The 27,918-nt window shown below is 42.2% G+C and overlaps 1 protein-coding gene across 2 annotated transcripts in view; it reads left to right on the top strand.

The window, feature by feature from the left end:
* IDE (insulin degrading enzyme) overlaps window positions 1-26,324 on the top strand; it is a 112,595-nt gene extending 86,271 nt beyond the window's left edge. For both annotated transcript variants that reach the window (XM_075534648.1, XM_075534649.1), the window contains exons 14-25: window positions 227-309; window positions 3,356-3,500; window positions 8,168-8,278; window positions 9,333-9,453; window positions 11,836-11,927; window positions 12,934-13,045; window positions 14,395-14,562; window positions 16,135-16,407; window positions 18,164-18,225; window positions 22,489-22,561; window positions 23,255-23,322; window positions 23,987-26,324. In XM_075534648.1, coding sequence (XP_075390763.1) covers window positions 227-309; window positions 3,356-3,500; window positions 8,168-8,278; window positions 9,333-9,453; window positions 11,836-11,927; window positions 12,934-13,045; window positions 14,395-14,562; window positions 16,135-16,407; window positions 18,164-18,225; window positions 22,489-22,561; window positions 23,255-23,322; window positions 23,987-24,082 — 1,404 coding nt within the window. In that variant the 3' untranslated portion in view covers window positions 24,083-26,324. The remainder of the gene's footprint in view (window positions 1-226; window positions 310-3,355; window positions 3,501-8,167; window positions 8,279-9,332; window positions 9,454-11,835; window positions 11,928-12,933; window positions 13,046-14,394; window positions 14,563-16,134; window positions 16,408-18,163; window positions 18,226-22,488; window positions 22,562-23,254; window positions 23,323-23,986) is intronic.
* Window positions 26,325-27,918: the final 1,594 nt, after the last annotated feature.

Genomic DNA, 27,918 nt, shown 5'->3' with positions numbered 1-27,918 from the left:
CTCTCCCTTCCCCGGAGGAGTTAAGTGTTTTTTTTTCCTCAGCTGTTGGGACCAGCAGCTTTCTCTCCAGCATCTCACCTGGTGATGCTTCGAGTTTGCTTCATGGCCCTTAGATAGTAGCCTCTCAGCCTCTGTCTCTGTCCTCCTCCTGATGAAGAGTGATTTGATTGAGCCTTTTTGCCGAATAAGCACACGCTTTCCTAACCAGATTGTTTCTCTCTCATAGGACACAGCGATGAGCAAACTCTGGTTCAAACAAGATGATAAATTTTTCTTGCCAAAAGCTTGTCTCAACTTTGAATTTTTCAGGTATGTAATCTAGCTGCAAAGCTTCTTACAACAATCAGCCATTATATTTCTAAAAGCTTCTGTGTTTCCTGCAGCAGTACAAAAGAAGCCTGCTGCGCTTTGTTGTAAAAGCCACAGTTTCCATTTCTTCTTTTCATTAATGAATACACTCTTCAACCAGAAGGCTTTACGTTAGCTGTGAGGAAGACCTTCTAACCTTCCAGATTTTGGACTCTGGGCACTTATAAAGTCACCAAGAAGGGTCATTGAGGAAAGATTAAGCAATTTGGAATGGTGTTGGTTGTGGTTTTGGTTTTGTAGCCCTAGAACTTTCTCAGAAGAAGAGGTAGTAGTAGCTAACTAAATGTTTTTGAGTTTCTTACAGCCTTTTAATTGACAGGAACATTGCTTTTCGGTTTCTCTCCTAGTTACTTAAAAATGATGTAATAAAGTACAAGATAGCTAGGAAAACTTTTGACTAAAGGTACCATTGCAGTGACTGCTCCTTGCAAATATCCTGATTGTCTCTTGTCGCCTTGTATTTATATTAGTGATAAAAGCATGTCACCCAATTTTATTTTACTTTCTGGATTTATACTTTATAATTTTACATTTCTAAAATTTAGTGATTTGTGTGACAAAAACCCATTATCATGTCATAATATTCAATGGAATTTTTCATTGAGAATTTTTATTAAGTTAGAATGGCATGAAAAGATTTTTCTTTGTTTTAACTGCTTTGAGAAGGGAGAAAATCTGTAAATCAAAAGTTAATACTGAAATCTTATTGAAAGTTAATATTGAAATTCTAGGGATTATGCTTTGTAGGCTGAAGCCCGTGGGTTATCTGTAGAGTTTTGCACTGGACACGGATGGTTAGATAGTATTTTTGACACTCTTAAGTAGCTTGCCACAACTTTCTTATTTGACCTTTATGGTTGTACAGAGTTCTTCATGATTCTTTTTGAAGGAGCATTTGGCGATTTGTTTGTACTTAAAACTACTTCTCACCAGTCGCTTTCTCTGTAGTCTAATCTTCTAAAGGTGATCACTGTTAGATTTCTTGCTCAGTCTTGTAGAAATTTTCTGTGTGTCTCTGTGTCTCCTTTTTAATTTTTCAGCAGTGATAGTGTATATATTTCATGACAGTTACCGATTATAAAATAGTATGATTTTTAGAAAAAGAATGCACGAGCCAGTATTTAGGCATTGCAGTTCTCGTCTACATGATGGGGAGCCCCTGCAGTTACCTCAGTTCCACTACCGTGGATGTGGTGCTTTGGCTACTTCTTGGAGGGCTGCCCTGGGCTGCATGGCTTTGAGCTCCAGGCTTGGCCCTTGGGCCTTTCACTTCTACCTCAGAGAGGTGCAGAGGTATCCCTGGGACAGAGCTGTTGTGAGCTCTCTTGATGATTTGGCTTCTGTGACATGTGCCTAAGTTTCTTAGTTGCTACTTGCCTGAAGAAAGAAACCAGTGCTCATGTTTCAAAAAGTAAATGGAATCCTTTAAAAAAACACAGCAAAGCATTTATTTTATTTAGGTTTTCAAGATGAAAAGTGTATAGCTCTAGAACTTTCTCTTTGATTTTTCAAGTGGCTCAGCATTTTAGCCCATTTTCTGCTTCATTTTCCACTTTGATACAGTTGTTGACTTTCATTGTATTTGTTGTGTTACAAATAGAGTGAAACTTTTCATTCACTGCCTAGCAAACCCAGAAGGCACCTGGGGCAGGTCCTTTGTGCTGGCTGTCCCTCGGCCGGGAGAGCTCTGCCTTCCATACACCATCTGGGCTTCCTCGGTGGCTTTCTTCAGGTCTGTGTACCAGACACCGGTGTATCAGAAAGGCTTTCATTGACCACCTTCAGAAGACCGACAGTCTTTCGTCCTAACACTAGCACCCCTTCACTCTTTATTCTCCTTACATGGCTGAATTTTTCCCCAGAGCACTATCGCTAGTTGATGTATCATTTAAATTTGTTCGATTGTATTATGTCTGTTCCAACTAGACTAAGCTCCGTGAGGTCAGCGACTTTGCCAGTCTCATGCCCTCTTTATTCCCAGTGGCTAGAGAAGAGCCTGGCACTGTTAGCAGGCAATACATGTTGAATAAATGAATAGCTCTCTCGTTTGCTTGTGATGAACAAAGCAATATCACATAGCCAAATGACTAGCGTTTGACTCGCATTTGAGTGCCCTCTGCCGCTGCCAGCCCAGGTGACGTAGAGAATGTGTTTCTAATCTAAGAAATGGAGATTTTGAATGAATTAATCTCTGTGACTCTAGTTCACCATAAAGCAAACCGATTGTCATCAAGTCAGTTCCAGTCCTCGTGGCCCTGTAGAACAGGATAGAACGATTTCACTGGATTCCCTAAGCTGGAATCTTTGTGGAAGCCAACTGCCGCATCTCCTGTGTTAGTAGTTCGTAACTTCTTAGTAGCCGAGCGCTTAATCACCAAGCCACCGGGCTCCTTAATTTAGCGCTCACGAACGCTAATTATTTCCTCTCCATTGTCACTTTTCTCACTTAAATATTTTCCGTTTTAAGTTTTCCTAACTGATTAGTTTATGTGGTAGACATCGGCCATTGTTGTTCTGTTAGTGCTTTCGCTTTGTTGGTACATGAGCAAGCTCAAGGACACGCTGACATGTTGTAGGTCTCTCCAGGTCCATACTCCACAGCCCACAATCTTAATCTAATGCTCCTGTCCATCAAGGGTATGAGTTACTTGGAGGGGAGAAAAGATAGTATCATTTTTCTACCATGCCTTCTCTTAGCCATAATCTAGACCTGCCATTGGGCTCCTTGCCTGTCCTGCATCTCGAACATCTCAGTTCTGCCACACCGCCTAGAGTGGTTCTTCTTCCCTCTTCACTGCCACCAGATCGCCTGGTATGTTTCAGGCACCTTGGTTTTTACCTCACGAGGAGAAGAAAAACTTAATCATTGAACCATTTTCTCAGCAAAGTATATTAACTGGTATTCCATTTCTTGATCCATCTCAAAAGTCCACATTTCCTGCAGAAGTCATAAACCAGCTACTTGACTGTCACCGTTTTCTTCCAGCCCCTTTGTGTATGTGGACCCCTTGCACTATAACATGGCCTATTTGTACCTTGAGCTCCTCAGAGACTCTCTCAACGAGTATGCATATGCAGCAGAGCTCGCAGGCTTGAGCTATGGCCTCCAAAACACCATCTATGGGATATATGTAAGTACCCACGCCGGAGAGCCTTCCACTCATCAGCCTTTTTATATTGATTTGATGGAAGTGTTTTTAATTAAAAGGGTATGATTTCATTTATTTTTAACCTTTATGATTAATATTTTCTCATCATTTATTATTTAAGTTAGGTCTTATTCTAAGTATTCTAAGCGATTTGCCATCAGATTTTTCTTGATTTTGTTCTCATTTTTTTAAAACATCTTTCATCAGATTGTCATATTTTTATCCTCAAAACTATAAATTGGATCTCACCATTCTGTATCTGAAGCCTTGCTGTTTGGCAAAGGGAATGGCATGATCTGACCTGTGTAAACGTAAGGTTGGTCTGTACGATTTCCCTACAAGTTCAGATTATGAGGCTGCATATCCATACTCTTCGGTCATGTCATGTTTCTTCATTACCATGCCACTGCTTGAGGTATCAAAGCATTTCTTTTGTTTTTCTTTTTGTTAGTCGCTACATTTATGCTGATCCTCTCCATTGCAACATGACATACCTGTTTATCAGGTTATTGAAGGATGATTTAAAAGAGTATACATATGCAGCACGCCTCTCAGGTTTGAGCTATGGCATTGCATCAGGAATGAATGCAATACTTGTAAGTAAAATGCAAACCACAGAAAAGGCGCCATTCCACTGCAGCCTCCCATTGAGCTTGGGAAACTGTTAACTTCTGCAGTTTTTAAACGAGAATGTGGGTGGTTTTCTCCTTGCATCTTTTTAATGACTGAACAACACAAACTAGAATTAGTTTCACTAATGAATTAATTAGTGAAGTTTAGTGTGCCTTGTGAACATGTATGTGTGCTACCTTTATTTGCCTGTTCCTCAGCCTGAGATGTTTAACAATAAATCCTGAAAGCACACTGGTTTTGTTTTTTTGTGCATTGAATATACTAACATTTGTAAATAGACGACACAGATAGTTTTAGTGCTTGGGCTTTACTTACATACTAGCTTGCTTTTTCCTGCTGACAACAGTGCAAAATTCCTGCTGGAATCCACCTGGAATTTTCATTTCCTTTATTTTTAGCATGCATCATTTACTGTTTTTAAGTCTGTTTTAAAGTAAGCATTAATAAGTGCATCCCAAGAAATAACTAGATCCTTCCTCCTGAAGCATATATTTTGGTTCCAAATTAACATCCCTGAATGGCACACATTCATTTTCACTTTAAAAAGATAGTATGTTTCAGTAGAAACCAAGACGAGAGCATGTGCTGTGTACTGCTTTTCAAAACTAAACCAAAAGGTTTTAGGGTTTAAATTTTTTGTTTGTTTTGTAGTGACCCTTAAAAAACTTTTATATAAATAAATTCTCTAGTATCCTTTGTTTAATGAGTAATAATGTATGTAATCGAACCATTCTCAGTGTAGTGGAAAATTTTAAGACTAGAGATTGAAATGAACTTCAGATAGTAAAGCAATATTTTTGTCAATTTTGATTTTCAATAGCAATTTCCATTAGCATACATGATTTTTTATTTGGGATGAAATGTGCTTTTTGTTGAGTCCTCGTCCCGTCAGTACTTGATGTGCTTTCCTTAGTCAGTGACCTTCACACCTGCTGAGGTTTGTAGGTCATTCACCACTGGTTAGAAGCTCTTACAGGCGTTCTTTCTAGGTGCTGTGTAACCTTTACTGCTGAGGGCATCGCCCTGCGGGAAGACTCCCTGCTTTTCAAGCATTATACTTTCAGAGACTGCCGGGCACTAGTAATCCATGATTAGGGCTATTGTAAGATAAAATCCTGATAATGCATAGAATCCGTTCTTACCAAAACTCCCTAGGGATGTCAAATTTGGAGCTTCCTGATTTTTCCAAGGGTGAGTTTTTAAAATATGTAAGCATAAACAGTTTTGGATGTGACCAGTAGATATGAGGAAGTACCGTACTGCTCTAATTTTTATCATATCACAGATATAAAAATGTTTCAGTCTTGTTCTGCCCTTAGCCACTGCTCATGGCTCTCTGGCCAGGACCTTTCCAGGAGGGTTGCCCCACAACTGCCAAGGCACTAGGGGAGGGCGGGGAAGGAAGGCAACAGCTGTCGGCTCCTCCTGTTCGCTGGCTTCTACACAGACAGTTTGTGCTTGAGCAGAAAGCTGTTGGGAGACCAAAGGCACAGGTTGCTGAAGAAAGCGTGCTCTGGTTTTACCTGAGCGGTGATATCATCGCCTCGCACGGCAGTGTCGTGAGCCCTGGTTTCAACAGGTTGTATTGGTTATGCTGGAGCTGCTCACAGCCTTGTAAATAGGATATGTCTGGCAGCTGAAATACCTCTTATTGAAAGTGAAACTGCCAGGTACCTAAGAAAAGTCATTCTTATCAAAAAGAGTGTAATCGAGTGTTGTAAATGCTAAAGCAACACAGAGAACTTTTCTTAGTTACACCATCTGTAACCTATCAACCAGCAGTTTGGAGGAGAATGTGCTGTTCCAGAAGTGTCTCCCTTCCAGGCCCATCACGTTACACTAATCTAGGATGTGTATTTCTGCAGATGATCAAATCAATACAATCAGTGGGGATGGGAGTAGGGTGGGGAGTATTTCCCAGCAGTTGGCCCTTAATCTTCCAGGGAAACAGTGAAAGCTGTAGTCTGAGCATCAAATGGAAATGGTAACATTAAGCATATTTATACCAGGAATGGGCTACATCAACTGAATGTAATCCAGTTAAAGTTTTTTACTAAGCTTTTTAAAGGTAATAGCAGGAAAATAAATAAATAAGTAGATAAAGGTGATAGCAGGTAGCTGCTAACCAGAGACAAACTGGTGGAAAAGGAAACCTCCGGTGCTATTGGACTGGGAGGAATTACAAAGTCAATACTGAAGAATCAGCATGTCAGGTCAACATGATGAACCCCAGTTAGGTTTGAGAGACTAACCGATTCGAGATGTTAAAAGCGTTGCAAGTCTTTTTCGGAAAACTTTGAGAATTTGAGAGGTCACTTAAGCAGAAAGAGGGAAAATGTGCCATGGTATCACCAGATAAATATGCAAGTTGAGAATGGAAAAGGAACAATCCTCGTAGCCTCAGAAGAGGGGAGGAGACCCTGATAATCACAAGAGGTGTGTCAGAATTTGGAATGAAGATCAGCTTCAAGCAGATGTCTTCCTTCTGGACTACCACTTATTGATCAAAATCCCCCATAGTGAAGACCTAGGAAAGAATGCTGAATCCCCAGCTGTTAGCGATGCTCTCGAACAGCGGTTCTCAGCCTGTGGGTGGCACACGACATCTTTGGGGGTCGACCCAATTCATAACAGTAGCAAAATTACAGTTATGAAGTAGCAACAAAAATAATTTGATGGTTGGGGAATCACCACCACGTGAGGAAATGTATTAAAAGATCGCGGCATTAGGAAGGTTGAGAACCATTGCGCTAGAAAAAGTGGGATCCAAACAAGCTAAAAATCCTGCCAAAAGTAGAGCTGATGGCAGGATGTGTATATCACCCATCTGCATCCAAAAAGCAAGAGAATGCTGATGAGCTCACAGTAGATTCCAGTGAAGAAGAATCTTCAGTGAAGGGACAAGTCACAAAGGAAAACTGACTGAAAAAGAAAATGTTGGTGAGAAGTCATGATCAGAGCTCACAAAGGTCATTGCATCAGTTGAACAGAAATAGGCCTCCCGACAGAAACTTCTTACTGCAGGAAGTCGCCTGGGCCAAACCGAATTCGTGTCTGCTCATTCCTTCTAAGGGAAAAATTCATGACATCGACTTTAAAACGATCCTGCGCCCTTAGAAAGTATTCATGTTGCTAGAACTATTAAAATCTTTAAATTTGCTGTATTGAGATGAACATTTTTATAAAACTCTTTGAACATAGGATGTGCATAAACAGTCATGAACAACAATGAAGTACACTTTGTTCTTTTACATGTAAACACAGTTGGGTATCATTTAATAGTTTTAAATATTGTGGTTTAATAAAGTTAATACCTGGTTATCCATATTGTACCGTTGTTTGGGTTAGAAAAAGAACTATTTGTAGACTAGATCTAACCATTTTCATACTCTGACTGAAGCAGATTCAAATAAGCATCACATGCTATGTATTGAAATTGTTTTTTAAATGTTAAGTGGCCCTGTGACTATTACTGTAAAACAGTGTTCATTGACTGCAATTTTGGATTGTCTGATAAGTCTGTGTAAGAAGCCAGTTTTTTTTGTATATTGTTACAGTTTCAAGTTATTTATGTTTGTAAAACAAATACAGCGATAGGGTACCTGGTCCAAGTCAATGTTTACTTGTTTAAAAACAACAGAAGCGCCCCACCCTTTATTAACAATTCCTTTTGAAGATAAAACACGTTCTGTAGTTAATATTTAATTTGTTAAGAACTTGAATTGTGATGATGTATGTCCAGCTATAGTTTGGTGCTGGGGTAAGTTTACCTACTAATGATTTTGTGTAGAAAAAGTGAAATTATGTTTTGGGGAATAACTATGGTTTTGTTTTCTTTCTAAGTGCTAAACTGTATTTGTGAGAAGTTAAACTAATTGAATTTCTTGTTTTGTTTTTATTTCAATACATCCAGCTTTGGGGTTTTGTAAATGTTTAAAAATCAAACTTAGTATGTTTATTTGGAAGTTGTTTTATGATGCTTTTAGACTTTTTAATACCTTCAACTCTTTATGTAGCTCTCAGTGAAAGGTTACAATGACAAGCAGCCAATTCTGCTAAAGAAGATTATTGAGAAAATGGCTACCTTTGAGATTGATGAAAAAAGATTTGAAATTATCAAGGAGGCAGTAAGTTTTCTAAACTAATTTTTGAAATTTCTCTTTTTATTCATAAAGTAATATTACCATATTTTAAGCATAAAAGAAACACCCATAATTCAATTACAATCATCTCACCCTGTCTTTGCAAAATTCTGTAGTTTACCCAGAAAGGGCACTAGAAAGTTCTGTGGCGTCCAGAGCTCGGGCAGGTACAACACTGACTGGGAGAATCTTGAGGTAGACCTAGTGGCTATCAAGACACTCCTGGAAGACCTCCTCCAACCTCTCTTTCCTAGAAGCTGATAGTTTAGCTGACTCCGTTCTGTTCTGCAGGGAGAAAGCCTCGTCGTACTGGGGCAGGCTCATTAGGCCTGGCTTGCAGTCTGCTTAAATATAGTCCACATTTGACCCCATCGTGAAAACATACACATGAAGGGTTGTGCACAAAACCAGACTCTTGTCTTCATTGTACACCTTGAGAGATTAACATCTGTTTTGAAATGGAGAACCAGTATTTTTATACACACACACGTGGTCATATGCGAGGGCTTAAAAAAATCATGGGAAATAGTGAATTAAAAGTCAACCGGCTTTTCCCACAAATTTGTGTGTGTGTTTTGTTTACAGACTTTCAGACTGACTTTATAGTGTACAGTGACTTTATAGTGTAGACTCCAAAGCTGCTCAGAATGCAAAGCTGAGGATCACATTCTCAGAGAAGAAGGAGGTTCCGTAATGAAAGCTCTAGAGTGCACGTTAGACGCTGGGGTACAGCAGCAGCCTGGACAGAGGAAGACGCATCCGGTTTAAGTGTCAGAGGATGTACGCCTCGATTCTTGCGAAAAGAAGTGCCGTATATACTCATGTATAAGCCAAGTTTTTCAGCACATTTTAAATGCAGTTTTATGGTAAAATTAGGTGCCTCAGCTGATAGTCAGATCGGCTTATACTCAAGTATATACGGTAGCTAGTCCCACAGTAACACCTAATTCATACAAAATGAAGCTTGATTATGGATAGTCTTTTGAAGTAACTTTAAAAGAGCGTATGGAATTAATGAACTCCTGTCTCTCTTCACTAGTACATGCGCTCTCTTAACAATTTCCGGGCTGAGCAACCTCACCAGCATGCCATGTACTACCTGCGCCTGCTGATGACGGAAGTCGCCTGGACAAAAGACGAGCTGAAGGAAGCCCTGGATGGTGAGCATGACGCAGAAGCCTAAAGTTTCCTCACTTTCTTTCGAAAATCACTTTAGTTCACCTGGATATCAGATGTTTAAGTGAGGTTTTCTAAAAACATACAGTTCCAATACTACCAGGTATGCATATTTTATGCATAAAAATAATGAAGTGGCTTTTATAAAAATTCAGGTAATTTAGTCATGCTTGTACTGTTTTCAACCTGGTTCCCACAGTTTATTACTGTTCATAGATTTCTGAAGGTGACAGTGGGTGCTCGTACAACTCTTTTCACAATCCATGCATACATCCAGTGTCGAGCACATTTTACATTTGTTGCCTTCATCATTCTCAAAACATTTGCTTTCTGCTTGAGCCCTTGGTATCAGCTCCTCATTTTTCCCCTCCCTCCCTGCTTCCCCCTGCCTCATGAACCCTTGATAATTTATAAATTATTATTATTATGTCATGTCTTACACTGTCTGACATGTCCCTTCATCCACTTTTCTGTTGTCCATCCCCCTCCCTCCACCCTCCCGGTGTCGCCTCTCTCAGCACTGATCCTGAGGGGATCATATATCGTGGATTCCCTGTGTTTCCAGTTCCTGTCTGTACCAGTGTACGTCCTCTGATCTAGCCAAATTTGTAAGATAGAATTGGGATCATGATAGTGGGAGGGAAGAGGGGGTGAGCATTAAAGAACTAGAGGAAAGTTGTGTTTCATCGTTGCTACCCTGCACCTTGACTGGCTCGTCTCCTCCCCAAGACCCTTCTGTAAGAGGATGTCCAGTTGCCTACAGATGGGCTTTAGGTCCCTACTCCACACTCCCCCTCATTCACAATGATATGATTTTTTGTTCTTTGATGTCGGATACCTGATCCTTTCGTCACCTCGTGATCACACAGGCTGGTGTGCTTCTTCCATGTGGGCTTTGTTGCTTCAGAGCTAGATGGCCGCTTGTTTATCTTCAAGCCTTTAAGACCTCAGACACTATGTTTTTTGATAGCTGGGCACCATCAGCTTTCTTCACCACATTTGCCTATGCACCCGCTTTGTCTTCAGCGATTGTGTCGGGAAGGTGAGCATCATGGAATGCCAGTTTAATAGAACAAAGTATTCTTGCATTGAGGGAGTACTTAATTGGAGACCCACTGGCCATCTGCTACCTTAATACTAAGCTTATAAATATATGCATGTAGATATATCATCATGTATAAATATATTTACATATGTGCATGCCTGTATTTGACCTCTATAAATACCCTTTTCCTCCTAGTTCTTTCCTTTCTTTCCTTTCATTTTCCTCTTGTCCCACTATCATGCTCAGCCTTCATTTGGGTTTCAGTAATTCCTCTCAGTTACATTGCCCTTGATCACGCCCTACCAAGCCTCTCACACCGTCTTTGCCACCAATTTTTGATCACTGTTCCCTTGTCCCTGGGTTTGTTAACACCACTTCCTTAACCCCCACCTCACTCTCTCCCATGTCCCCCCCGAACCATTGGTACTGTTGTTTTTTCCTCAGATTGTTTATCCAGTCTATCTTATCTAGATAGACCTGCAGGAATAATAACATGCACAAAAACAAGACAGCAAAACAAAGCAACAAAAGAAAACAATAAAAAGAAAAGCCTGTAAATAGTTCAAGTTCTGTTTGTTGACCTTTAGGAGTGTTTTCTGGTCGAGTGTGATGTGGTGCCACGTCCTGTCCCCAAAGTCTATATTTGGTACTCCCTCAGGCCTTCCTTGCTCTGATCCCCTTGCTGTTCTGTTGCATACCTTTATGTTTTGTGTCGGTGTGGTGGGGTCAAATGGAGCACAATTCCCACACTGTGTCTCCAGTGTTGTCCCCTGTAGGGCTATGGGTCATTGAAGGATGTCATGTCTCATAGTGGGACCGGCCATATGGTCCTCTCTGTGGACTGGCTGTTTTCAGCAGAGATACTGTCATCAAATCTTGGTGAGCCAGGATGTGCCCCACTCTCTCTTCCTCCCCCTTCACAAAATAGTAAATTTACAGTGTAGAAATGCTGTCAACATCACCCCAACCAAATGATCAGAATTAAATACTACAACAGGTCAACATCATGTGCCCTCCTGATTAGATAGATCCTCTGATCCAGTTGAGGTGAAATATACATCGCCTCTGTGGTTGTCTTTCTAGTAATGTGTAAGCTCAATTTAATTGTGTGAAATACTAGACTAATCCAAATGAGGGGCATTCTATAAAGCAACTGTACAGCACTGTTCAAAAGCCCTAAGGTTACGAAAGACAAGGAGAGACCGGGGAGCTATCACCGACTGGAGGGGATTGGTGCAAATCTGAAGTTATTTCAAATAAAAAGTTAAAGGGAAAAAATAAAACTTGTAGGTAAAGCTTACTATTTCTTACACCTTTATAGATGTCACCCTCCCTCGCCTTAAGGCCTTCATCCCTCAGCTTCTGTCCCGGTTGCACATTGAAGCACTTCTCCATGGAAACATAACAAAGCCGGTGGGTAATGTGCTTATTCTGTGTGTCATTTTTAGCAGTCTTTCAGACATCAGTGCATGGCGCTTTCCCCCTGTCTGTCTAGAGATCATTGGCCGGCACACAGTGATTATAAGCAAATCAGTCTGCCCAGCTTTAAGTGCTCTGTGGAGGGAGGTGGGAGGGCATGAGGATAGTAGAATGATGGTCATTAACTGTTCCCCTGTGTTCAGTTTTGCCTGTACAGTCATAGGAGAGATGGAATAATTGTCCCCATTCTGTGGAGGGTGACAAGATGGGGTCGCAGAGAAGAGCACATACTATATAAAGAAATAGTCTGGATTCATATTCTGACTCTGCTAGATATTAGGTACTAGAAATGTAATGTGCATATTTTAAAATTTATCTCTGCTCCATTTCTGTATCTATAAAATTAAAATTACAGTAGCACCAACCTCATGGGTTATAAGGATTAAATTAAATCATACACACAAAGTCCTTGGCCCATGGAAGTACCTTGCAGTTCTCATGGTAGTGTCTCTGAACCCACGTTCTCCACCACTCTGCCCTGCTGCCTCTGAAACCATAGGACTTAGGTCAGATGCTAAGAACTGGCAGAGACAGGATTCTTACCAAGGTCAGTTTTTCTCAAAATAAAGCCTTGTACTCACCTCCTTTGTTAGGCTGCGACCCCAAGTAGCTTCCCTTGGGATCATTCACTAGGGACCAGCCTTCCACCACCAGTACCTCTCTGGCTTCCCAATGCCTGTTTTCCAGCGTTGAGATCCGTGTAGACTGTGCTTCTGGTTCTCTTTGCTACCCCATATTGACTATTCAGCAGATTGAATTTTTACCCATTTGAGTGAAGTCAACTGTGTTCAACTAGAATGCAAGCCCATGTGTTAACATAAGGTATTTTGTTTCACAAGCATGTTTTTTATATCACACAGTTTACAATTAGTAAACATTTTATTTTACAGACAAGGAATGCTTGTGTTTGTGTAACGTACTGCAACATCTCTCTCCTCAGGCTGCATTAGGAATTATGCAAATGGTTGAAGATACCCTCATTGAATATGCTCACACCAAACCTCTCCTTCCAAGTCAGCTGGTTCGGTATAGAGAAGTTCAGCTTCCCGACAGTAAGTTGAAAGCTATAACGTTGAGAATGGACTGCGTTGACATATATTGTGGGTGACTACAAAAATCAAACCAAACTCACTGCCATCAAGTCATTACCGGCTCATAATGACCCTATCGGACAGAATAGAATCCGCCCCCACCCCGTGGGTTTCCGAGGCTGACTCTTTAGAAAGCCTCCTCTCCCCAAAGAGCCAAGGAGGAGCTCATAGTGTGGAGCTCTTAGCCTTTTGATTAACCAATGTAGACGCCCTGTGCCACCAGGGCTCCGGTGTGGGCAACTACAAATGGATTCATTTCTCTTGAATAGCACAGAAAGAGAATAATTATGGAATTAGGAAGTAGCAATATCAGAAAGCTAAAAAATATATATGAGAAGCATGAAAAATTTCATTAAATCTTTTTGGAATTGTAGTATATTATTAGAAGGAATCCACAGGAGTCTGACAGAAATCACTTCAGAAAAGCTACAGATGCATATCATAATATGCACTTACTACATTTATATTTTTATAAGGAATTAACAAAGAATTGATAATGGTTAGCATATTGGAATTTGCAGTGTTGGGTTACTTTTGCATTAATAGTTTTTTTTATACCAAACTTATTAAGCAGCATATATTTGGTCACATGAAGTTAAGGTAGTAATGTATAAAACATGATCATCCATTCATAACTTTGGTGAAGTATTTGATCAGCAGATCAGAATTGTAGTCTCACTTCTCACGACCCAATTTTGTCCTGGAGCAGATTCATGCCATTTCTCAATAACTGTCTTTGTCTCTAAAGTAGGAGATTGGTCTGTGTGAACTCAGAAGCATTTGCTGCATACTGCTCTATTTGTAAAGTGAACTTTATTGTGGGTGTGGATAAAACAATACTGGAAATTAAATGTTAAAATTTAAGGTACAATGAGCAATATTTATTTCTTTGTGTTAATAAAACATGAGCGTATTTCTGTTGACGGTCTTATAGGCCTGAGCCAGTTCTAATCTGGGACATAGGCCCCCTTGTCATTTTATTAACTGGACCACATTTAGCATTAATGCTTAATCATAAAATTAGTCTTTTTAAATTTCTTACCCCTTGAAACTCAGTGAGTGTTTATTGAGAATCTGCCCTACTGAGTGCAAATCACTACATTTTAAGATTTCCTTAGTTAAGTTAATTGTTTCACGTTACTAATAAATTAATTGCAGGTTGGAATTTTCAAAGAACACCAAGCAAATCATCTTTAAAAAGTCAAACCTTTAAAAACTTTAGAAAGTCAAACATTAGGTACAACATCACATTGTTGTAACTAAATCCTGAAGAATTGTTTAACTTTTTGCTTTCTTTTGAAACTTCCTAGGAGGATGGTTTGTTTATCAGCAGAGGAATGAAATTCACAACAACTGTGGCATCGAGATCTACTACCAGACAGACATGCAGTGCACCTCAGAGAACATGTTCCTGGAGCTCTTCTGTCAGATCATCTCGGAGCCTTGCTTCAACACCCTGCGCACTAAGGAGCAGCTGGGTGAGGGCAGCGAGGACCAGCAGGGTTCCCATTGTCCTCGGAGAACGTCTTCCACCTCACACTGTGCTCACGGTGACTCTGTTCAGGAGACTGGTGAAAACCTAGTGAATGCGTCCCATTTCTAAAAGAAAAGCGACATCACATACCTACCAAGGAGGACATTTTGGGGAGAAGATGCAAACTGTTAGGGGTGGCCAGGTGGGAAACAGACTAAATACCAGCCAGCCAAAGAAGCATCTGTACACCAGTGTTTGACCTCTCGGAGGGCAGAGTTAAAGAATCACCAAGAGAGGTGCTAGACACGGAAAATGGATATGTTATAGATGCCTTCCCCTGAAGGGGTTTACAGGAAGGCAGACGCATAGAGGCATAATCCTAGTACACTGTGATAAATGCTACACCATTGCCACTTGCAGCCAAGTTGGTTCTAACCCCTGGTGCCAGCATGGAACTGTGTCCTTGCAACGTCTAGGTTAACCAGGTGTGCCTCCCAGGGGCTCCAGCTGGAGTCTGGAGGCTATGCCGAAGCTACTCAGGCATCCGAGAAGTCTTCAGGCCCTTGCTGGATTTTAAAGCGTAGTTAAATATTACCACGGAGGACGGTTGAGAAGTGTTTTCCAAGCATATGGAATAACACCAGGGAGAAATGGGAAAGTATGGTATGCTGAAGCACAGAGGGAGTCTGGAGCCTGATGCAGGCTTCGGTGTTGGAAACCATCCTGTAGACTCGGTGGAGGGCAGTTATTGACAGCGAGAGTGCTGCTCCAGTGTGACTTAATTAGAGGAAGGCAGGCTGGGGAGAAGGTAGTGCCATTGTCCGGGGCACCTTTCAGTACACGCATGGGATTAGGCAAGAAGGGGTTTGGAAAGAAAGATGGCTCCATGTTTGCTATGCTGAGCTTCAGGTTTGGCTTGTCCACTTAAAGACGAGCTTTGGGGCGTCGTCCCATGTACCGATGGATCTGGAGGAGTAGATAACTGTTCAGTGTGCTTGCATGCGGAGAGAAGAAAAGGGGGACCCTGATAGGCCATGGCTCTCGGAGATGGTGGTGCAGGGCAAAGCAGCTGACAAAGGCCAGCCCAGAGGTCACGTCGCAAAGGAATTGCAGGGAAGGGGTACGTGGGCTCAGAAGCTGACGTTGGGTGCTGTGGACTCCGGAGGGAGAGGGTCTACAGAGAGACACTTCAGGAATGGATTCTCTGCCCAAGGAAGGCAGTGCCAGGCTGAGTTCACATTCGGAACTCAAACATGAAAAGATAAGCAGCAGAGTTACAGTGACGGCCCAGGGATGCGACGAGCGGCATTTCAGAGCTAACTCGGAAAGTGAGGGGTTTTGGAATGGGAGTTTACATAAAGAATTGTTTGTTTTTTTAGGAGAAGGTTCTCTCTAGAGAGCTCTTCTGCTCTGTCTTCAGAACTGAGAACATCTTAATTACAAATACATCTTCAGAAGTGAATAATATAGAGTCCTAAAGTAGATTTATTTACTCCGGCAGCATACATTTTGAAGGAATATACTTGAACTGATACTCGGACGCCTGGACACTGACTAGTTCGTCTTTGTGTTTCAGGCTACATTGTCTTCAGCGGACCGCGTCGAGCCAATGGTATACAGGGTTTGCGATTCATAATCCAGTCAGAAAAGCCCCCTCACTACCTAGAAAGCAGAGTGGAAGCTTTCTTAATTGCCATGGAAAAGTCTATAGAGGACATGGCAGAAGAGGCCTTCCAGAAACACATTCAAGCATTAGCAATTCGTCGACTAGACAAACCAAAGAAGCTGTCTGCAGAATGTGCTAAATACTGGGGAGAAATCATCTCCCAGCAATACAATTTTGATAGAGGTAAGGTAAAAATAGAATCCCAACATTTATGTCATTTAAATAATAACATTTGAGGTCACCGAGACCATTTTACAAAATGCTGTTCAATTTGTAGGTGTTTGAATTTTGTTTTGTTTTTTAACTTGTCAATCAGCTGACGGGTTACAGAGTATTCCAAGCAAACCAGCTTTCTGTTCAACCCTTCATGCACATTGTGTTGTTTCCTGTCATTGGTTGCAGTCCCCACAATACAATATTTCTTAACCTGCTTCTTCATCCCTGTGTTTCCCATTTCCATACTTCCTCCTCTCCCCACTCTTCCCGCCTTCTGAACTTTGTCCTTGGGGAAATGCTGCGTTTGTAATCTCAAATGGTCGGTTGTTCTAAGGAGTCTATATACCTCCTTAATGTTATTATTCACCTTATAGACTAGTCTGTTGTTTGGCTGAAAATTGAAAAAGAGTGGAGAGTTCAGTTCCAGGCATAAAAAGTAGTAAACACTTGTGGGTTCGGGGGCTCACCAGCCTCTTTATTGGTGATGCTTTATTGCTGCTTTGGGATTGGGCTAGCACATCTAAGAACCTTAATCTCACACAGCTATTTTCTATGAAAATGTTATCATTTTTTCTTCTCCTATACCAGAGCTCGATCCATCTGTCCATCATAGTAATATACTAATAATTGAGCATAGATATAGAGCAATCTGTTTTCCATGACACTGAAAATTGTATAATTTGCAAGTAGAACTTACCCAAGACAAGTGCTGCCATGCCATGGAGGTTTCGGGGATCAAACCGTTTGCCGATAGGCATCTCCAGAGATCTGTGGCTGCTTTTAGATGTGGGGTAGTCTTACTTCCCCAAAGATCATTGGTGGTGTACTGAGTTCGGTATTGGGCTTCTAACCAGAAGGTCAGCATTTCAAAACCACTAGCCAAGGTAGCGAGATGAGGCTTTCTGCGCCCATAAGATCTACAGCCTGGGAAACCCAAGGGGGTGTTTCTGCTCTGTGCTACAGTGTCCTCTGCGTAGGGATCACTTTAGGGTCATGCTTCCCAGAGTCTCCTTGGCCTTTCTTCGAGTTGAGATGAGCAGCCAGTTACGATAGGCTACCCTCGAGGTGAGAGGGCGAGTTGAGTTCTCATTCTGATACCATGCTGCTAAAGAGCTTAGCTCCCTCACCTTTGGGGGCCTCCTTGTCCTCACCTATCATTTTTCTGGCCTTTGGAGTAGTAATGCCTACCATCTATTGAGCATTTTCCATGAACCTACTGCTGTGTATGCTCACAGATTATCTTTAGATCTTACCACCAACCCCTCACCTCATCCCCACCCCAATCTTCAAGTCAGTTCCAAGTCAGAGCAACCCTCCATGGGGTTTCCATGATTGTAAATCTTTTCGGGAACAGACAGCCTCATCTTTCTCTCAGGAAGCAGCGGGTAACTTTGAATCACTCACTTGTGGTTTTCAGACTAATGCCTAACTCACAGTGCCACAGGCCTCCTCAGTTCTCACCAGAGCCCCATTAAATACACAGTATCTCCAACGGCCAGATAAGAAAACGGAGGCTCAGAAAAGTTGCAGTCCTAACCCAGGAGCCTCCAGCTCCTTAGCTGGGCATCCCTGCACTACATCTTACTTGGAGTTGACTGCCTCACTACTGGCAGTAGCAGGTGGACCTGTTACAGACATGGAGTATAGCATATTGTCTTTGAGTGTAGTGTCTGGGCTACATAAAATAGAAATATTGATAGTTGTTATGTGATTGCTTTTTCAGATAATACAGAAGTGGCATATTTGAAAACACTTAACAAGGAAGATATTATCAAGTTCTACAAGGTAAGTTGAATTTCTTTGTATAGATTTGACTGATAAGGAAAGACTGTATCTGGGGGGTTGGTGTTGCTGCTGGGAACCCATTCCGGCTGGATATATCTGGCTGGATGTTTTTATGGATTTCAGTATTTTTTTCACCAAGCACATCTCACTCACTGTTAGAAAATATGTGAACAATTCATGTTTCAGCCAGGACTCTCTTCTCCCTCTGATCCAAGGACTGTGACAGCCCTTCCTAGTTTCTAAACCAGCTCTAGTCACCCCCCTTTTTGGTTTCTTGTCTCCCGCTCCCCACTCTACCGCACGAAGAAAATGATTCAGCTTGTTTGGTGGGAAGGAGACGTAAAAAAGAGACACAAAGGGAACTTGATTATCATCTTTCCCAACCTCTAACAACTACAGATTGTTCTCACTTATTTTGGTGCCTCTCCAAGTAAATAAGTAGTTGAATTCAGAGAGTTCTTACGAGTTCAGAATGGCAGTGCTCCTTCAGAAACTCAAGCCATCTGAATCTAAACTGACTATAACAAAATTTTTTTTAAATGAGCTGATGCCAAGGGCTCAAGTGGAAAGCGAATGTTTTGAGAATGATGATGGCAACAAATGTACAAATGTGCTGGACACAATGGATGTATGTGTGGATTGTGATAAGCGTTGTATGAGCCCCAATAAAATGATTTTTTTTAAATGATGACACCATATGTACAGATGTGTTTGACACAATGGATATAGGTATGGCCTGTGATAAGAGCTAAGAGCTCCCAATTAAAGAAAACATTAAAAAAATGTAAGACAGCAAAATATTTATAAGCATGTCAAATGTAGAAATAAAAATGTATTCTGCAGTGGAATTTTATTTATTGAAAGTGCTGTGTATATTTAGAATACACTGTGGCCTCTAGTTTATGTAAAACACTTCTGTACCTATTTTGTAAAATAAGGAACACATTATATTCTAATTACCATAGTGCCTTTGAATCGCATCTTGAGGTTCCAGCTACTTCTGCTTCATATTTGAAATTTATTTTATGCCAAGTCTTTGATCTGGAAAGCGAGTCCTCATCAGTCTGGCCTTTAGGAGGATTCCTGCCTTAGAGTCATTTTCCAGGAATATATTAGACCTTCCAGCGCAGGAATCAGTGCCTGGCATTGGATCAGTTCTGCTTAGAATGACTTTTGTGCCATTAGTTGAACAATGAGGCCTAACCTCGTTTTCCTCTTGTGTGAGGGTTTCCAATGCCCACTTCATTCGCCACTGCTGGAGCTGGGGGGGGGGGGGGCGGGGAGGGGAGGGACGAGGTAACAACTCATCCTTGGCCTGAAAGGGCTGACTGTTTCCCAGGGGAAGACAGTGATCTTGAACTCTCCCTGCATTCCTCACACCTCCCCCCCCCCTGCAGCACTGTGTTCGGGTGTAGCCACTGACACCTGCGCGCTGACAAAGGGCACAGGCGCGTCAGAATTTGACAGCAGAAAGCGTCGCTTGACTAGGCCGTTTTCAGCAGTGCAATTTGAGCTATTTTGACGATAGAAATAGATGAGTGTGCAGGTTGTCTTTGCTGTTTGCATTCAGAGGAGGGCAAGAGGCTTGGCCACGTCACCCTTACCTTTTGCAGTTTGAAATTTTACACATACACATGCAGACACCCGAGTACATGCGTGTGTGCATACAAGGGAGTGTCAAAAAGTTTGTAGGAAAATGGGATTAAAAGATAATGGAAGGTTTCCCTGAAGTTTTTGAAGTTCGTGTGTGTGCATCATAAGGCCAGTGCTTCAAACCCACCAGCACTCCTGTGAAAAAGATGAACTGCTTGCTCCCATAAAGATATAAAATCTCTACCCTGTATGGTCACTGTGAGTCTGAATTGACTCAGCAACAGTAAGGTTTTGTTGTTGTGACGTGTGTCTGTCTGTCACATGTCTGATCTGAAATAGAATCCCCGAGTACTCTGTGTGCAATTAAAGGGAGCTACAGAAGAACAATAAGGCACTGGAAGTTTGACGCAGGAGTAGTCCTACGGACACACCTCTGTCTAGTAATGCAGTTCTTTAAAGTTGCTAATCTCACTCCGTGACATCAGCTTCTCCTAAGGTTCCTTTTACCTGTGTGACAGCAGGAGTGGCATGGGTGTGGCTTCCATAAACGGACCCAACCCAGCACCCACTAGCTAACCCAGGTGATCTGACCACAGTACGTAAACTCTGAGCCTCAGTTTCCTATTCTGCAAGGGAGGTTCATTGGAATGTTAATTGCAATGAGGTGTGTAAGATGATTGCTGCTAAAGTATATAATAAATACGCACTATTGTGTTATCTCTTCATTAGTGTTATCCAGACCCAGGGTATTAATGCTTTAAATCTTAGTATTTTCCTCCTTGATGGTATAAGATCTTTTTTTATTGTATTTGTCTATAATTTAATGCTGTTTCATTTTGTAAGAAATTTATTCTCAATTGCCTACAAAAGAAGATGGCCACCTTCAGATCTTTTCCATTTCAGGCATTATCGATGCCTATGGTTATCCAAAAGACTGGTGGCCTGTTGTAATTTACTGTGAAGAATTGAACTGTTATTCCTCCCATAATTCAATTGTTTATTGGAAATACAAGCTGGATATGATTATTGAATTTGTGAAACATTTAGCAGTTTCTAAACAGAATCTTCTCTTAAATGAGAACACTAGAGTCATGTAGAAAAAGAATTGTGGAAGCAATTGTACAATATTACTTGATATGATTGAAGTATAGAATAATATATGTATTAAATCCCAATTAATAATTAATAGTTAATTTTAAATAAAAATTAGAACAGTAGTTTGCGCTTTATCTAGAGTAGCATTTCCCTCCATTGTATGGTGGTGTTCTGCCAACTGTTAGAGGAACACCTGGAAAATAGATTACAAATGCAGTAGACCACGCTCTGTCCCCATTCTTAGAAAAGCCCAGAGCATGTTAGTATTTTAAAAGTTTTAAGTCATTTTGAGTAATACAATTCTCCCTAAATCGATTTTACCTGGGACCCTTTTTTGGCATAGAGTACCTGAAAGCATCTCCCAGGACCTTAGTATTCCTGTGGACACTGTGCATGAAGAAGCCATGTATTTTAGAAAACTGGGATTGTGCAGAAACTTGAAAATGGCGGAGACTGAAGGTGTTGTGCTCTCTGTTGAGTCCAGTTAATAAGAGTGTGTTGACGCAGAGTGGTGCCTTGCTCACGTTTGCTGGGCAATGTCAGTAGGGCTTCCTTTGAGTCCACACAAGACCAGGCTCAGAACAGTCGCTCCATGAATAACCGTAGTGTTGTTTTGGCATGGCTGACGATTGCAGGATTCAAAATATATTCACTTTTGGCTGAGGCATCCCAAATTGTGGTGGGAGCTGTCTTTTAGGGGAAAAGTCAGGAGACATTTCCCAGAGGATCCACCACTGCGCCACCACTTGTGCTTGTCAGGCGGGGCCCCCTCAGGACAGCACTGGTGGAGTGGAAGAAGGGCAGCTTCTCTCACTAGCTCTGTGACGCAAGAAAGTCACTGTATTTCTTTGCACCTTAGAATCTGTCTCTGAAATAAGAATCGCCATGATACTTAGCTTACAGAAGATTAAACAAGCACATTTAGGTGTGTGTTCAATACAAGACCCAAACCAAAGCCCCTGCCAGCAGGTTGATTCTGACGCAGAATGACTACCAGTTTCTGAGGCTGTAAATCTTTATAGAAGCAGACAGCCTCAGCTCGACACACAAGGCAGGACTCAACAAATGTTAGTTTCTTTTCTCTTTTGGCAGGTGAGGAGGCACAGCTTCCGAGCCGTGTCTTGATTCTTTCCTGGGACTGAGCTCAGGCTCTTGTCTCCATCGATCCTGAGGACCGCTAGGGCAGCCCGGCACGTCCCGTCCCCATGAGTACTTGACTGGCTTCTAGGCCCAGCTAAGATACAGGGGAGCCTTAAGAGTTGAACAAGTCATGTAAACCTCTCCGCTGTGACATGGGCTGAGAATGACACTTGGAAATGTACAGAGCCCAAAGAAAGCTATTCTCTTCAGGAGAACAAGTAGTCCTCCGAGGAGAATGCTTCCTGAATCTGTGCGCATCACAGAGGCCAACTATAACATGAACTTCCTACCCAGATAAAGAAGAATCACTTGCCTAACTCGCCAAATCCGTATAGAATAGAAATGAAACCCTTTCTTTCTTCATCGTCATAAGAGAGAACCTCATATTAAGTTCCTAGTGGAGGGAAGAGTAATCTCGCTATGCTTTATGCCTAGGAAATGTTGGCAGTAGATGCCCCAAGGAGACATAAGGTGTCCGTCCATGTTCTTGCCAGGGAAATGGATTCGTGTAAGTACGGAATATTGACTTTTTGAAATGTATTCTTCGTCACGTGTTAAGCCATATGGTGGCTGTCCCTTGCCGTCACCATCGGTCTCAGGGAGTATGAGAGTTAAGGGTCGTGCGGTGGTACTAGAGAAGGGTCGTGCCCTAGCAACGCAAAAGGAGGGTGACGGGCCATTAGTGAATTCAGGAGAGCCAGCAGCAGGTGGTGCAACCCAAGTTGGCAACTAGTTGGCGTCCCAAGAAAACGCCTGCTTGCTGGAGAGATGGCTCCAAGAGGCCGTTGAAAACACTGCACGTGGAGAAGAAGGGGAGCAGTCATTGCTAGCTCTCGTCCGTTACCTGCCAAAGTCTGCCCATAGCCTTTACCACCTCTTGGACAATGAGATCGTTACTGGGGCCCTTGAGCTGGCCAAACCCTTAGGATGCAGTCCGGTCATACATGAGCTGCTGCTGCCCAGACTTGACAGGGTCCTAGCCATGACTGGGGGGGCATCATGGGCCATCACCATTCACTCCAGATGGCGGCAGGAAGTGACCGAGCCCTTGGGAGCTGGCCGTATGAGGGGACTGAGGCATACATGAGCTGGCCTGATGGCGTTTGTAAATGAACTGGAACTGGTGCCGGTGCTTTTGAAAAGCACTGTGCTGTGCTTGTGTCGGCAAGTGCAAAGCACTCACTCTTCCCTGTTCTTACAGGCCCCGTGGTTGGAGTCTTCCCGTGTCAAAATGATGTGAATTTGCCACAAGCACCAGCCTTGCCGCAAGTAAGAAATGTGCATTGTAGGTTTTAGTTAGACGACTTCCTACTTCGAAGGAGCTTGTTATTTCAGGATGCACCTGACAGAGAATTCAGGCCACTGGGACTTGGAGCTTCTGTTTTGGGTCTCCCTTGGAGGCCCGGCCACCCAGGTGTGCCTTTTTTTTTTTTTTAAATTTATTTGGGCAGCTCCAGTGGTTTGCACTTTTCTCTTTGCAGCCACAGAGAGCCCCAGCCCTTGTCCTTGTCTGCCTCGGCTTCTTGGTTAAGCATCTGACTGACAGTGCCGTGATCATCTCCGGCCACACCTGTCCCCGGCCTGGAGTACTGCAGGCAACCTGAGCACCTACCCGTGTGACCAGGCCCATGTGGAGGGGGCACATTAGCCTCCGCTGCTCTGCTGAAGCCTTGCTGTGGGACTGCAGCGTGCCCCTCTGTGCCCAGAGGAAGGTCAAAGTCTTCCTTCAGGCCTGGCGTCCCCTCGTGGGCACTCACCACAGAACAGCCCTGTGCCGGCTGTCTTCACTGGCGAGGAAGATAGGTCAGCAGTTTGGAATAGAGAAGGTAGAAGCTAGTGTATATGCAAAAAGAAAGGAGAAAAAAATGTGATGTGTGTCTTGCTCTGTGTTTTGAAGTGAAACATCATAAAAGGAAACTGTCTTTCTTTGCAGCCTGAAGTGATTCAGAACATGACGGAGTTCAAGCGTGGTTTACCATTGTTCCCCCTCGTGAAGCCACATGTCAACTTCATGGCTGCAAAGCTCTAAAGGTCCTCGGGGCGAAAAGGGCGAGTGGCTCGCTCCTGCGTCTTCCAGGCCTGGGAACCAATCGTGGCCACTAGTAGCTTCTGTTTCCTTGAGAGACAGATGAAAAAAAGAACAAATGAAGCTGTCATTATGTAGAAATACTGAAAATCCAAAGTAATTATATTACAAAATCTTATACATGTAGAATATTTTAAAAATACATGCCTCTTCAATATTTAAAAATAATTCTTTTCATTACTAAGAGAAATTGCCCTTATTAAACAGTGCTTAAAATTATGAATGATATTCCTATAGAATCTTCTATCCCTAGTGTGTAAAATAGTCACTTTCCAGGAGAAAAGTTAGATTTTTTTTTAAGCCTCTTAGGTTGGCTGAGAAGGCTGCAAACATAAGGCAGGTACTACCTTTTTTAAAAGTGATTCTCAAGTTTGCTTTCTTTTTTGATGATTTCATGTAAATCAGTGGAGAACATTACATTTGGCAAATAATGAACAAAGCAACATAGTCTTTTTTTTTTTCGTGAAACTGCTGATTATAGAAGGCATGGTTTTAATCTTTTTATAAAATTTGAACATGTTTTCTATATAAACTAGTAAAATCCTACTTATTACAGTGCTAGAAATCCTTCCATCACATCAATTTTGTCCCCAAAGGAACGTCTCAGGATCGCTGTGACTTGTTTCTTTCGACGAGGTACACTGACAGTCTTGTACTCCTCGGGGTTGCAGGGTCCCGACAGCTGCACATTGTCTCATCAGCGTGCCGCTATAGTTGTTGAACAAGGACAAATAGGGTCACCTTCAGATCCCACGGAGAGCGGGACATACTGGTACAGCATCATCAGCGATGAACACCCAGCTAACTTCTTACTTCCATGAAGATGCAGTCGGCATGTGAGCCAAAACACCCCCCCCCGCCACACACACACACACACACACACACACACACACACACACTATGAATTTAAAAGGCAACAAATACAAAGCCACTTTTTTAGAGATAACAAAAAAAACAAACAAACCTGGATTCTTAAATAGCACGATTTCCTAAAGACTCTAAAAAATCTGTTGCTACCAGTCTAATCTTGCCTTACGTGTTAAGCTTGTCGTTTTGACTCTGTAAATATCAACATGCAAACACACGTGACGACTGGAGTGGACTTTAAACAATCTTTCCTCCTGAGATTCTATTCTCAAATTGTTACTCGACACTTAACAACTATTTTCACATATTTACTGATAGTAACACTTGCTTCAGAGAAATTGTGACAAAAAGCCCGGGTAATCCCAGTTTTCCATGGACTTTCATAAGCCTCCTTGGGCACTTCCTCAGCTACATTCAGGCCCTTAGTGTCCGCCACTTGGGCAAAGTCAAGGACGGTCTTTTCCAATGACATTTTACCTCCATCTGGATTGTTTTGCCAGGATTTCTTTCTGTGGAGTTATATTTTTTCACATCTTGAATTTGTACATCATTTTCCTATTGATCTAAATTTGGGGCAAGAACGCCGAGTCACAATTTCGGAGGCTGCTCTTGGGCATAGGGCTCCGTTCTCCTATCAGATAACGTGGTGCTTTAACTGTCTTTTTGCCCCTCCCTTAAAGAGCCTCCGTGCGTGAACCCCGACTTTAGTTCTCAGCAGCGTGTGAGTCACGGCCCCTCTGGTCTTGTGCATTTGTAGACTCTGCAGCTCTTCATCGGACTGCAGCTACCTACAGAGAAATCTCACACTGTCCCTGAGTGTTTAGATCTGCCACTAGACGAGTCAGTGAAGACCCACCTACCTTTTCGTGGCAGACTGTGTGCTACTGGGTAATTTTTAGCTCTTTTTTCTTTTTTTTAATGGGCGAAATGCAATCGTGTCACTTTTAGGAGAAAGGCGCCTGACGCGATCTGTCGTCTTCCAGGGGCCCATGCTGGTGGCCCAGTGTGCGCCGGCACTGTCTGCTCTCCAGACCCACGCTAGAGCCACCTTTGGCCACTCAGGCACACCAGTGGATCCATCTCAAAGGGCCCACGCTGCAGTCCAGGAGCAATAACCGCCCTCCCTGGGCACTGCTATTCACTCAGTGCTCCGCATGTGAGATTTCTGAAGGAAACTTCGCGTTAGTCATCGACCTGTGACTTTAAAAAAAAAAGTCTTCGCTTTGACGAAGTTGATGGGGACAGAGAGGGCATGTGACACAGCCGGTGCGGTGTTGTGCTAGGGTTACCCTGTTTACAATAAATGGCCTGAATTCCATCTCGAACGTGTGTGTGTGTTACATGCTTTGACTGAAATGGCACAGGGACTGCGCCCCAGCTTCTCTCTCCTCCTCCCATTTGACAGCGTCTCTTGCTTTCGCTGTTCGAAGGCAGAAAGTGGTGAGTTCTGATATTTTAACGTTTATCCAGGTAGCCGTGATCTAGTCGGCTAAATGGCTCAACACCACACTCTGCAGAAGGGACCACTTTCGTATACAGGAATCTCAGTGTTTGAAGCTGAGCTCTTGCCTGTCAGTATTGTCACTGACCCCAGTGCCTGTCAAAATCCCAGCCGGTTCTTTGGGAAAACATTGACAAAGTGATTTTAAAATTTTCCTGTATATGCAGGCAGTCTTTAATGGCTCCAATAATTGTGAACAAATAGAATAAAGTTATCTTTCCTGATAAAGGGCTTATAAAAATGTGCTGTCAAAGATATTGTGGCTTGGCCTCATAAAAACTACAGGGATCAAAGGAAGAGACTGGAAAGTAGAAATCGAGCACACAATTTAAATTTTTTTTTTTTTTTTGTCAAACATGTCAAGGTACTTTAATAGGAGAAAGAATAGTCTTTTCAACAAATGGCTTAAGAACAACTTTATGGGGAGAAAGCCAAAGCTTTACTCTTGTGCCATGTGCAAAATCAGCTCAAAAGGACCATAACCCCCCGCCCCCCTAAAAATCACTGCCATCAAGTCGATGCCAACTCATAGTGACCTTGCAGTACAGTGGGTAAAAGTACCTACTTTGATTTTCCTAGACTGTAACTGTTCTTGGGAATAAAAAGCCCCAACTTTCCCGCGAGGAGCTATTAGTGGTCTTGAACCGCCCACTCTGGGATCACAGCCCAATGCATCGCCCAGCACCATCAGGGTTCCCTAGAAGAGCCATAGGTTCCGTGTGAAAGTGGACACTAGAAAACTTCTCTAAGGGGACAAAGATATTTTCCCCCTTAGGATTTTAGCCACCAGAATGGATAATTTGAAGTTCTTCCATTTTTAAAATGTGTTCTCTTTAAACATTTAAAACATAGACAAGGCACTGTCTAGGAGGAAGTATTTGCAACACTTAAAATCTCACAAGGGATTGATAAGAAAGGTGCTTCAGAAAGTTTGTGGGAAAATTCCATTGTCCAGATTCCCCTTATGTAGGAATCCTGGTAAGCACAGGACTGCTAACTACAAGGTTGGTGGTTCAGTCCTCTCAGCCAGCCCTCTGCAGAAAGATGAGACAATCTGCTCTGGTAAAGGTTTATCACCTCAGATCCCCAATTCGGATCATTATAAGTCAGGATTGACTGGCAGGTTTGTGTTGGTTCTTATTTTAAAACTCCTGAATTATCAAGAGAAAACAACAATACAAATATAAGAATGAGGAGATACTTAACTGAAGATAGAGTTCAAGGTCATTCATCAGAGAAATACAAATGAAAGCCATAATGAAGCAAAATGAGGCGAATGGGTCAAAGGCTCTGAGAAACACTTTGATACAACTACTAACAGTTTATTTTCATAAATCACTCGAGAGCTTATGTATGTGTGTGTATATATATATATATATATATATATATAGTTGAAGCTTTTTTTTTTTCA

Source organism: Tenrec ecaudatus, chromosome 16 (genome assembly GCF_050624435.1).
Source record: "Tenrec ecaudatus isolate mTenEca1 chromosome 16, mTenEca1.hap1, whole genome shotgun sequence".
In the NCBI taxonomy this organism is placed as follows: Eukaryota; Metazoa; Chordata; class Mammalia; order Afrosoricida; family Tenrecidae; genus Tenrec; species Tenrec ecaudatus.
The sequence above is the reverse complement of the archived record's forward strand: the minus strand, read 5'-3'. Positions and strand labels throughout refer to the sequence as shown.